The sequence below is a fragment of the Chrysochloris asiatica genome, unplaced genomic scaffold, assembly GCF_000296735.1.
Source record: "Chrysochloris asiatica unplaced genomic scaffold, ChrAsi1.0 scaffold00178, whole genome shotgun sequence".
In the NCBI taxonomy this organism is placed as follows: Eukaryota; Metazoa; Chordata; class Mammalia; order Afrosoricida; family Chrysochloridae; genus Chrysochloris; species Chrysochloris asiatica.
Genome location: NW_006408696.1, coordinates 1,057,407 through 1,070,457, shown reverse-complemented (window position 1 = coordinate 1,070,457; position 13,051 = coordinate 1,057,407). Strand labels below are relative to the sequence as shown.

The window sequence follows — 13,051 nt, the reverse complement described above, 5'->3', positions numbered from 1 at the left end:
TGAGTGTTGATGGTTGATCTTAGCAAAATGAAGTCTTTGACAATTTCAATCTTTTCTCCATTTATCATGATGTAATTTATTGGTCCAGTGCAGAGGATTTTTGTTTTCTTTATATTAAGGTGCAACCCATACCAAAGGCTGTGGTCTTTGATCTTCATCAGTAAGTATAAGTCCTCTTTGACTTCAACAAGCAAAGTTGTACCATCAGCATATTGCAGGTTGTTAATGAGTCTTCCTCCTTTCCTGATGTTTTTCTTCATATGATCCAGCTTCTCAGATTATTTGCTCAGTATACAGTTTAAACAAGTATGATGAAAGAATACAGTCCTGGTACAACCTAGGGCTGTGCACACCGTTCAGTGTTCCCATGTTCTGTTCGAACTGCCCCTTGGTCTATGTACAAGTTCCTCATGAGCACAATTAAGTGTTCCAGAATACCTATTCTCCACTATGTTGTCCATAGTTTGTCATGATCTACACACTTGAAAGCCTTTGCATAGTCAATAAAGCAAGATAAACATCTTTCTGGTATTCTCTGCTTTCAGCCAAGATCCATATGGTGTCAGCAATGATATCCCTCATTCCAGATCCTCTTCTGAATCCGGCTTGAGCCTCTGGAAGTTCTCTGTCAATGTATATGCTTGCAGTTGTTTTGGAATTATCTTCAGTAAAAATTTGCTTGTATGGGATATTTATGATATTGTTCTATGATTTCTGCATTCCATTGGGTAACCTCTCTTTGGAATGGGCACAAACATGGATCTCTTCCAGTCAGTTGGCCAGGTTGGGTTGTTGTCTTCCAAACTTCTTAGCATAGATGAGTGAGTGCCCCCAGTGCTGCATCAGTTTGTTGAAAGATTTCTATTTGGATTCCATCCGTTCCTGAAGCCTTGTTTTATGCCAATGCCTTCAATGCATCTTGGACTTCTTCCTTCAGGATCATTGGCTCTTGATCATATGCTACCTCTTGAAATGTTTGTACATTAATCATTTCCTTTTGGTATAGTGACTCTGTGTATTTCTTCCATCTTTTTTTGATGCTTTCTGCATCATTCAATATTTTGCCCATAGAATCCTTCAATATTACAAATCAAGGCTTGATTTTTTTTTTTTTTTCTGTTCCCTTTCCCTCAGCTTGAGGAATGCTGAACATGTTCTTTCCTTTTGGTTTTCTAACTCCAGGTCTTTGCACATTTTGTTATAATATTAGACTTTTTCTTCTCGAGCTGCCTTTTGAAATTCTCTATTCATCTCTTTTACCTCCTCATTTTTTGCATTTGCTTTAGCATCTCTGTGTTGGAGAACAAGTTTCAGAGTCTCTTCTGACATCCATTTTGGACTTTTCCTTCTTTCTTGTCTTCTTAATGACTTTTACTTTCTTCCTGTATGATGTTCTTGATGTCATCCCACAACTCTTCTGATCTTCAGTCTTTAGTGTCTAGTGCCTCAGATCTGTTCTTCAGATGATCTCTAAATTCAGGTGGGATGTGTACATATTTTGGCTCTCATGGACTTGTTTTAGTTTTCTTGAGCTTCAGCCTGAACTTGCATATGAGCAATTGGTGCTCTGTTCCACAATCTACTTCTGGCCTCTTTTGGCTTTTCCACTCTCTCTTTCCACAGATGTAGTAAATTTGATTTCTGTATATTTCATATGGTTAGGTCCATGTGTCATCTTTTACGTTGTTTAAAAAGGGATTTGCGATGAAGTTATTTGTCATTTGTCTTACAAAATTCTATCATGCTATCTCCAGCATCATTTCTTTTACCAAGGCCATATTTTCCAACTACTGATCCTTCCTCTTTGTTTCAACCTTTGCATTCCAATCACCAGTAATTATTAATAATTACTTAATTTCAAGTTTGGCAGATTTCAGACTGAAGAAGTTGGTAGAATTCTTCAATTTCATCTTCACTGGCTTTAGTACATAAATTTGAATAATAACTGGATTAACTGGTCTTCCTTGTAAAAGTATGAATATTATCTTATCACAGACAGCATTGTACTTCAAGACAGATCTTGATATGTTATTTTTGATGATGAATGAAATGTCATTTCTCTTCAATTTGTCATTCCCTGCATAGTAAACCATGTGATTGTCAAATTCAAAATGGCCAATGCCAGTCCATTTCAGTCTAGGAGATCAAAGCTTATCCCATTTCACTTTTGACAAGTTCCAATTTTCCTAGATTCATACTTTGTACATTCCATGTTCCAATTGTTAATGAATGTTTACAGATGTTTCTCTTCATTTTGAATTGTGCCCTATCAGCAAACAAAGGTCCCAAAGGCTTTACTCCATTAGTGTCATCACAGTCAACTCTACTTTGAGGAGGTAGCTCTTTCCCAGTTGTATTTTGAGCACCTTTCAACCTGAGGGCACTCATCTTCAGGCACTATATCTGACAATATTCTGATGTTCTGCATCATGTTTCAATAGTCAGTATTCTGGTATTGAGAGTGTTTCACTGTTATTCATAAAGTTTTCAGTGACTAAATATTCAGAAGTAGTCCATCTCTCCTTCTTCCTAGTCTGTCTTTGTCTCGAAGCTCAGATGAAACCTGCCAAGAGTGGGTGACCCTGCTGGTATTTAAAATACCCGTGGCATAACTTCCAGCATCACAGCAACACACAAGTCACCACAGTATGACAAAGTAACAGTATGACAAAGTATGACAAAGTGGTGGTTCCAACCTGTAGCTGAATAGAAATGCCTGAGAGAACCCAGCTAAGATCAGAAAAATTGACCATCTGGCCTTCTGGCTTACTTACTGTTTTAAGCCACTGAATTTTGGATAGTTGGTTAAATAACGTAACCGTGATGCTAGAGGACAAATACAGATATACATATATGGTTACTAGCTGTTACCCTTGCCCTGCTCTAATTCATTGATATTTGCAAATTAAAAGAAGGGTGTATCAAAAATTGTCCACAGAACATCAGATCCAAGAGTCACATTTCCTACCCCAATGACATAGCGGATGATCCCTTTTTTCTCTGCCTTGGGAATCACATCTTTGTATTCCAAGGAATCACCAAACTTTTCCCCATCTGTGATGACCACTAGGATCTTAAGGGCATTCTTCCGGGCCCCACTGCTGTCTTGAAACAGTTCATTTCTGTCCAGGAAAGAGGAGAGACAAAGTCAAATGCAAGTAGATAGAGATACTATCAATGCTCAGGAAGAAATGTCAGTTGAGTTACAGACACAGATACAGCTGGACTTGTCTAGAAGCTGTCCTGAAATGTGGAAGGGTAGGAAAGTTGGGGAGAGACGCATTCTTGCCTTTGTATTATTTTGCATAGTTTGATTTCTTTAGAATTACTATCAATAACTTTAAATTTTAAAAAATAAGAAGAAAGACGCCATGATCAAGCGTCTCCTAAAACACTACCACTTCTCTCCAGCTTGTCCTCTTGGACTTTGTATCAGCCTTCACCATCATCTCTGCACTTGAAATCAGAATGAGCATTCCAATATGCAGATGTGCTGATGTTTCCCGGTTATCTAGCATTTTCAATGGATCCCCACTGACTGAGACATCAAATACTAACCTTCTGATTGTATTTCGTGACCTGACCTCAACCAACCTTTCTAGCCTCCCTCGTCACCTACCCCATACATTCTCCCTTTACTCACAACTTGGGTTTTGTTTTTTTTCAAAAACATTTCATACACAGTCATTCATGGTGTTCCCTCCACCAGAAAGGAAGCAGGGCAGATCTTACACTACTTTGAGGATTCCTGTGGCAGTGTATGTCCTCCCGTACAGCTGTCTTATTGGCTCCACCAGTGAATTTGGGTTAGAATTACGGTTGAAATCATTGAAGGTAAAATGAGTCTGGAAGTCATCAGAGTACTGCATCAAAGAGAACTGGGAACAAGCATCCAGTATTAGATGGAGTAAGTGTCCCACCACCCCTTTAGACATATCTCATCCAAGAAAAAGTGTTGTTCACCCAAGCAAGTCTCACATCAATATTAAAACACCCAGGCATCAAATGCCTTCTCTCCAGTGCACTTCCATCCCTCTGCCTCACCAAGACAGAGAGATGCTTTATAGCTCCCACCTCTCAGTAACAGAATTCAACCAGAGAGGACATGTGGGTTTCATTATCCAACCCAACCTCTATTCATTGGTCAGGATTGCCTTCACATAACGCTGAAATAATGCTGAGGCTGCATCCAGACACAATCAGAAAAGAGAGAAAGAGAATCATGAAAGAAAACCTTGATGGAGTGGCAATATCTGCAATAGAAGGAGGAGATGACTCGTTGGTGCTCACCGAGGTTTTGGGCTTTTTGAATTGGCCCATCACAGTTGAAACAAACTCTTTCATCCGCTGAAAGTCTCTTGGGTTGATGCTACCAGAGCCATCAATCAAAAAGACGATGTCACTCTCCTGTTGAGGACATTCTGGGCAAGAGGGAAAAGAATATGGATTGATTATTAAAGAAGTAATTAAATGTTTAGAGAGTCAATGGTCAATTTTTTGCATGTCAACTCTACTGAGCACCAAGGGTAAAAGGATAACTAAGCCACAATCCAGGCTCCAAGCAAAGCAAACCATAAACAAAGAGGAAACCAGGGAAAGCAGTGATATTTGAGCTGGATCATGAAGAACAAGAAACAATTGTCCAGGTATATGAAAGGAGTCCTCTTGGAAACCCTATACAGTGTTGCTATGAGTCAGAACCAACTCAATGACACACAATAACATGAAAAAAAAAACAAGTTACAGACAAAAAGAACATAGCACATATGAAACTGTACTGGATGTCTTCCTCTGCCCATTCTCAACTTTTCTTCCTGCTTTTCTTCACCCTGTCCTGTGACCCAAGAGAATGGTCCACAAGGATCATATCAGCACGGCACCCTCCTCCTTGGCTTAGTTTATCATTGGATTTGTCCAATTAGATGCCTCAGCAGGAGACTGAAGGGAGAGAGAAGAGTGAGATCATGGTATTCTCCCCTTGGCTCTCTCCCTTGTGGGGTTACCTTAGGTCACTGTGTCCTTGACTCTCTCCTTCTGGGTTCTGATGAACTCTCCTCATATCTTATCAACCAACCAAGGAATGATAACAGCTCTTTAGTTGCTGGCCCTAAGTTCCCTTGCATCTCCCTTAGATCTTACCTCCACCTTAATAATTAGTCTCTTTGAAAATGAACCTTCTTTGAATTTATGTAATTGGAGAGTGTCATTTGTTAGGGTTGGGACTCTGACTGACATAAGGGAATTGTTGTTTGTAATTGAGATGGTTTCAACTCATAAGAACCATATATAGGATTTTCAGGCAGCAAATGGTAGATTGGAACCACCAACCTTGCAATTAGCAGTCCAGTGCTTTATCCTGCAACACCACACCAGGACTCCAAAAAGGGAATGTTGTTGTTGTTGTTGTTAAGTGCCATCAAGTCAGTTGCGACTCATAACAACCCTATATAAGGTTTCCGAGGAGTGACTGGTGAGTTTGAACCGCCGATCTTGAAGTTCAAACCTGCATTTCAGTCTAAACGCATTCTCCTGTGGAGCCACACCGGTACTCCATAAAGGGAATGCTGTAGTTAAGTGCCGTAGAGTCAGTTCTGACTCACAGAAACTCTTTATAGGGTTTCCAAGGAACAGCTGGTGGATTTGAACCACTGACCTTGCAGTTCAAGCCAACCTTGTGGTCCAGTGCTTTATCTTATTCCCACAAAGGGAAGGGGGGGGCATTAGAATATTCTAGCAGAATCCATAAATGGAAATGGCACTAAAGGGTTAAATTTGTGTGATGGGAATGAAGACCAAGTGATAGCATTAAGCAAAGATTCCATTAGGAAGCACTTCTGTGCCCCAACAAGTTTAGCTGTCCTTCAGTCAGTGGGAGCTACTAAAGTGTCTTAGAAAAGAGAGTGACAGGGTTTATCTTGTATTTTAGGAAATTTTCCATAACAGTGAGGGATTTATAACAGCTCTATTCAGGATTAAAGGAGCTCTGATAACATAGTGGTTATGAATAGGGCTGCTAACCTCTGGATCAGCAGTTCGAAACTACCAGCTGTTTCACGGGAGAAAGATGAAGCTTTCTGCTCCTGTAAACATTTACAGCCTCAGAAACCCTGTACAGGGTTGTTATGAATCAGAACCGACTCCACGGCACATACTAACAACAACAACATTCAGGATTAGGGAGTGTGGTGGCTCTATAGGATAAGCATTGAACTGGGAACCAATAGGTAGGTGGTTCGAGCCCACCAGCAGCTCTATAGGAAAAAGACATGATTTGGGACTCCCACACAGATATAGCCTTGGAAAACATACAAGGTCACTATAAGTTGGAACAGCACTTAACAATAACATTCAGATTGTCAAATGCTGAACCAACCTAAACATCCTTCAGTGGGAACGGTATTGTGATAAAACAATGAAAAATTGCATGGCCTATCAACTTGCATGAATCTCAGATACTGTATTCTAGATGAAAGAAGCCAATTCCAATTAGACAACATTCTTGAAAAGACAAAACTAAAGTGGTGGAGAACAAATCAGTGGCTCTCAGGGACCTGGGATGGGTGGAGGTAGGGTTTGATTGACTATGAAAGGGTAGATGAAGGAGGTCTTAGGAGGGTGATAGAATTGATTCTGGTGGTGATTACACAAATCTATACATAATTAAAATTCATGAAACTGTATACTAAAATAAAAGTCCATTTTACTATGTAGAATTCAAAAAATACTTTTGCCAAAAGGAGCACTGATTGTATGTGTATGTGTGTGTGTGTGTGTGACAGGCAAGCAGATTCTAACATTTATATATAGAAAATATACAAAGAAGAGTAGGCAGAAAAGTTAACATCAAAGATATGATGTTAAGTGAAAAAAAAAAAACAAAAAAAATCAAGGCACAGAACAGTGTGTATAGCATGATGGTGGTGGTGGTGTGCCGTGAAGTCAGTTCCGACTCAAAGAGACCCTATATATGGTTTCCGAGACTGTAAATCTTTACAGAAGCAGAAAGTTTCATTTTTCTCCATTGGAATGGCTGGTAGTTTTGAACTACTGACCTTGAGATTAGCAGCCCACCTCATAACTACTACACTACCAGAGCATGCTGCCATTGGTAACCAAAGTATGAAGAACACAGACAAAAGCAAGGGAGCAGCAATCTCCACTGAGTAGTATCCAATCTGTCAAGGTGGGGCTGATGAAAGGAAATGCAGATAGGTCTCTTGTGATACAATAGTGAATAATTGCTATCAGGACTGCTTGTGAGGATTGGAAATGTAAAGGTAGATGTTTTGTAGTAAGGAGGGGAGTGATTGACTTTGCAGTCTAGGAGCAGAGGTCCCTGAGACCATCAAGGAAGAAGAGTGGAGAGCGGGACCCTACCCAGAGAAGCAGTGATGCCAGAGATGGAGGCGGAGATGATGAAGTGGAGAGATGGAGCAACTGGGGACTTTAGACCCAGAGAGGGAGAGGGGCTGTGTGCTGACAACCGGGAGGCAGGCTTGTAGTGTATATACCCTTTAGTTGGTTGATGATGCATGGAGGGGGTTGTAAGCATGGCAATGAAATGATATACCATAGGATGAATGTAAAACTAATGTTCTCACATGTAAACTATCACATAATTCACAATAAAACATTAAAAAAAAAAACCAAGGGAGCATCTCTGAGAGAGAAGACACAAGAAAGTACTTATAATGACTACCTCTCAGGAAGGAAACAGGGCTCAGGAACCCAGAAGGAGGAAATGTTTACAATGTATCCTCCTTTGGTGCTTTTGGAGTTTTCAACAAAGAGCAGCATCACCTATTTTTAAATAAATGAATGTGCTTTAAAAGAAACAGCCTAAAACTCTTGAGAATGAGGGCTAAAGCGAGACATGTGAGGGAATGGCTGAAGTCACTGGACCGAATGAGAAAGATCATGCATTGTGCAAGAAAAGAAGTTGTATCCCCAGTCCCTCTGGTGAAATACATGAATCATACATTTGTCGATGCTGTTAAGTGCCGTCGAGTTAGTTCCAACCCATAATGACCCTGTATAGGATTTCCAAGGAGTAGTTGGTGAGCTTGAACTGCCAACCTTGTGGTTCAAACCAATTGCAGTCCTGTGCATTAACCCACAGTGCCACACCAGGACTCCTGAATCATACAGAGGAAGATGCTAAAGTAGGGTCATGTGATAGGAGTGCCAATGAATGGATAGGAATGATTAGAAAAGATGGTCAAAGAAGACCTCTTAATAGAGGTGACATTTGAACAGAGAAGACAATGTGTTGTCAGCCACCTGAGACCTGGGGGAATAGGATGTCAGGCTGAAGGAACAGTAAATGCAAAGGCCCTGAGGCAAGTACAAGTTTGATTGGAGAAGGCAGCCAGGGTGGCTGGAATACAATGACTGAGGTGCAAGTAATGAGAGAGAAGTGGACAGGACCCACACCACCTAGACCCTTGAAGACTATGGTTGTGAGACACGGACAGTGACTCTAAGTAATTGTGACATCTGTGAATCAGGGGCAAAACTCCTTCTTTCACCAAGGTTAGAGTTGTGTTGAAGTACAAAACCCTAGCACCTCCCCCAGTATCTCTAGAGTAACCCAGTTCCCTCACTCTCCCATATCTAGACCTCTAAGTCACTCCCCCAGACTATGAACAGGTCCTCGAACCTCCTGTCTCATGCTGCCCACAAGCTACCCTCTGTCAAAAACAACGTACCTTTCAGGGTCTCAGGAAACCTCTGGGGCTGCTGGAGTAGGTTGGATCCAAACAGGAAGCAAAAGCCATTCACATAGGTGTTCTCCTTGCAGCTTTGGTGCACAGTGGGACCACAGGCCTGGGAAGCAGTGTGCCAGTTAGAGGAGCTGCCCCTGCTTTCTCTCCCTTTGCTCCACCATCTGCACCCTCCAGGAGATCCCTGGTCCCAGTGCCTCTGGTCTCCAAACTCCTGCCATAAATACCCTCCCATGACCCAGGTCAACTTACCAGCAGCTGGGAGGGGCTGGTGGTAGATGCCAAAGACAGACCCAAAGACATATTCACAGCCTCTAAGGGAACTGAAGAGACAGATATGAACACAGTTACCCTCTCAGTGGCATGAAAGGAGCAAATGTGGGGCTGTGGAGAACTGATATGGGACCATCTCAGCCCTGGGAGACATGGCAGGTAAGCAGGACATTTAGATCATAGGAAAGAAACATGAAGAGGTTGTCTGAAGGCATCTGGGGTAGAGTCTTCAGAACACACAAAAGACTGGTAACAGGAATCCTTAGCCCACCACTGCAGGCCCTTCCTCCTCCCTCTCTCCCTGTCCAGCACAGGAGTGCCCAGTCAGTTGAATCCAGGTATATGTACAAGTGGGACTTTGGCCTTGGGTCCCAGGCATAGGCAGTGACTTACCCTGCAGGGGGATAGGATGGCACATGCCTATGCTGTAGTCACACTGGTAGAGGCCGCCAGTTTGGTTGGCAGATTTTATCTCCTGGGGGGCTCCAACCACTACCCTGGGGGGAGATGTGGGAACAGATCACCATGGGGACAAGTGAAAATAGTCACATGGGGGAAGGAGAACAAGTATAGAAGTTCAACAAGCCTGAGAAGTGTGGGTGAGCCAACCCTCACAGGGATTCTCCAGTTCCTAAGAGTAGGAGGCGAAAATCAGAGAAATAAAAACTGAGGAATTTTTAAATCTTGGGAGTAGGAAAGGCCCTTCTAAAAATAACACAAAAATCCAGATGTCAGTAAAAATTGGTGAATGTAAACACATAGAACTTCTAAATAAATGTCTACTGTAGTCCATCAGCCACTCTATAGTTGAAAGATGAAACTTTCTGCTCCCACAAAGGTTTAAAAGCCTTGGAGACCCTATACAGGGTCGCTGTATAAGGACACTATTCGTTGGAGAAGAAGGTAAGCAATTCATATCCCAGATTACTTTCCTCAATATACTGAAAGTCCTACAAACCGAAAAGGGGGGAAAAAAATAGCTCAATAGAAAACTTGGCAACAGATTTAAAAAAATGTGTTCGCATTTCTCATCACTCAAAAACAGAGAAATGCAGTTTTAAATTATATTGACAACTTCCAGCAAGATGGCAGATGAGGCAGACACGAAAAAACCTTCTACAGGCAAGCTTGCAGAATGTGCCCTTTGGTTGTTTAAATAATATCTACCTAAGTGTTTCTGTGTACATTCCCACCCCCACCCCACCCCCCAAAAAAAACCAACAGAAGGAATCGAAGCAAATACTGTTGAATGATGATGCATGAAGGGGATTGTAATCATTGCAATGAAATGATGAGTGTAAAGCCGATGTTCTCACATGTAAACTATCACTTAATTCACAATAAAAACTTAAAAAAAAAAAAAACACCCTTCTATAACAAGGATGCTGTTGTTAAATGCGTCGAGTCAGTTCTGACTCATAATTGTCCTGAATAGGTTTCCAAGGAGTGGCTGGTGAGCTTGAACCGCCAACCTTGAGGACATGCTGCTGCATGAAAGTTACTCAATCACAAAAGGACAAACATTTTATGAGACCAGTGTTGTAAAAAGTTAAGAAAACGTTTTCTTGTTAAAAGAAGCATTCTATGATAGTTATCGGGGATGGGAAATTATTCACTGGGTAGAGGATAGACCCGTGCTAACTTGGGTGATATTGTTGTGGTTATTAAGTGCCGTTGAGTCGGTTCCAACCCATAGCGACCCTGTATAGGGTTTCAGAGGAGCAGCTAGTGAGCTCGAACCACCGCCCTTGTGGATCAAACGGCTTTGCAGTCTGGCGCATTAATCCACAGCGCCACACCAGAACTTCAACTTGGGTAATAGAGAAAGCAAAATACAATGAAAGGGAGGTTGGCACAGGAAAAATGAAGGTTATGGAAAACACAGAAGGAGTGCACGAGTTAGAGGGAATAGAGGAAAATAAAGTTAACTGATGGCACTTCGTGTCATTACAATGCACTGATTGTAATGACATGAAGTGTTTGATTTGTTTAGATGTGTTCTGTAAACTTCATTCAGGTCACAATAAAAGATAATTGAAAAGAGAGAGAGAAAGCGGAGGTTTTCTAAGGATGATCAGGAAGCAAAAGAAAGGATCATTCTAGTCACAGTCTATGAAATCTACAGATGAATGACAATGAGGGCACATAGCCCACCTTCAGCAATGTGAAGTGTAGAATTAAAAAGAAGTGATCATTTTCATCTAAGAATGAAATTCAGAAGGGTTCGGAGAGACGGGGGAATGGGAACAAGAATCACAGGGATGTAGGCTGAGTGGGTATAGCCCACAAATATATAAGGATTTGAAAGAGGATATTTGTACATTACTATTGATCTTTGAGGCAAACACAGTTATGAATGTAGTGGAGCATAAAGCAGGCAAAATGCTGAAAACTTCCTAGATATTATCAAACATCTTAAGGCAATGTGTTGATGGACCTGGGGGCTCAAGACCATGGTCTCAGGGGACACCATGGTCAATTGGAATAACATAGTCCACAAAGACAATGTTCTACATCATGCTTGGGTGAGTAGCATCTGGGATCTTAAAAATTCATGAGTGGCTGTCTAAGGTGCAGCTATTGGTCTCTCCATGTGCAGAAGAAAGAAGAGCGATGAGAACTGAAGAGGCTTGGAATCAATTAGTCCAGTGGGCTCATGGAACATGTGAGCATCAGTCTCCATGACTGAGACCAGAAGAGCTAGATGGTGCCCAGTTACCACTACCAACTGCCTTGAAAGGGTCCCGAATCAAGTGGGAGGAAATGTGGAACTAAACTCAAATTTATTTGACAATAAAAATACTTTTTACAAAAGGTTTACTGGTCAGAATGATACTGGAGAAACCTTAGACTGGGGCCGTCAACCACCCTTGAGATTTAGAATGGCATTCACCCTCATATCCCAATTTTCAGCCAAGCAATAGATAGGCATACACGGAGGACAACAACTCTAGTAAGGTATGTTCTCCATGGAATGGTCAATCCTTCAAAACCAAAAGGACAACATTTTTCTAAGAACAAATTTGAGAAGGGATAGGAAGGTGGGTAGAATGCAAATAGGAACCACACGGAGGAGGTGGGATAACTCTTGTTGCATGGAGGAGATTGCAAACATAGAGATGAAACAAAGTGTATTACTTGTTGAACGTTAAGTTGATGGTCTTGTATATAAACCTTCACTCAATGCATAATAAAAAGTTAAGAAATAATAATAGGCACAGGGAACAAAGCAGGTGGGATAACTGATGTTACATAGAGGGGATTGCAATCATTGAAATGAAACAAGTATATGATTTGTTTAATGTAAAACTGATTATCTGCACTGTAAGACTTCACTCAATTCATAATAAAAGGTTTTTAAAATAAATTTTATAAAAGAGTATACAAACCCTTCCCCCCACCCCAAAAAAAAATGATCTTGAGAATTCCAACTGTTTTTTTTTTGTAGAGATGGAAAAGTTAATCCTAAAATTCAGATACATTGGGGGAAGGTAGAATCTCTGCTGAGTGGTTTTCAACCTTTCTAGACCCACTGGTGAAAGGAGATGTGGATAAGACTTTTGTTGTTCAATAGGGAGTTACTGTTATCGTGACTAATTGTAATTGTTGCAACTGTAAAGGTAGACGTTTTGTAGCAAAAGGAGGGAAGTGGTTGATCTTGTAGTCCAGGAGCAGAGGACCCTGGGACCATAAAAGGAGAAGAGAAGGAGTGTTTCAAAGAAGCAACAATGCCAGAGATGGAGGCAGAGACAATGACATGGACAGATGGAGCAGCTGGGAACTCTAGACTCATGGAAGGAGATGGGCTGTGTGCTGGCAGCCAGGGGACAGGCTTGCAGGGTATGCCCTTTGGGTGTTTGAATAATTGCATATCCCTGAAGGTTTTGGTGTACACCCAAAAAAAAAAAAAACAGAGGGAATAGAACGATGATGCATGGAGGGGATTATAATCATTGCAATGAAATGAAATACGATCGGATGAGTGTGAAGCTGATGTTCTCCTGTATAAACTATCACTTAACTCACATAAAAACTTTTTTTTAAAAATTCAGATA

At 41.2% G+C, this 13,051-nt stretch overlaps 1 protein-coding gene across 1 annotated transcript in view; it reads right to left on the bottom strand.

Annotated features, from left to right (window-relative positions):
• Window positions 1–13,051, bottom strand: part of ITGAM (integrin, alpha M (complement component 3 receptor 3 subunit)) — a 46,023-nt gene that overhangs the window by 27,266 nt on the left and 5,706 nt on the right. Inside the window, exons 3-8 of the mRNA XM_006871935.1 lie at window positions 9,390–9,493; window positions 8,976–9,046; window positions 8,709–8,826; window positions 4,291–4,421; window positions 3,733–3,878; window positions 2,969–3,122 (exon numbers count right to left, since the gene is read on the bottom strand). Of these exons, the coding sequence (XP_006871997.1) occupies window positions 2,969–3,122; window positions 3,733–3,878; window positions 4,291–4,421; window positions 8,709–8,826; window positions 8,976–9,046; window positions 9,390–9,493 (724 nt within the window). The remainder of the gene's footprint in view (window positions 1–2,968; window positions 3,123–3,732; window positions 3,879–4,290; window positions 4,422–8,708; window positions 8,827–8,975; window positions 9,047–9,389; window positions 9,494–13,051) is intronic.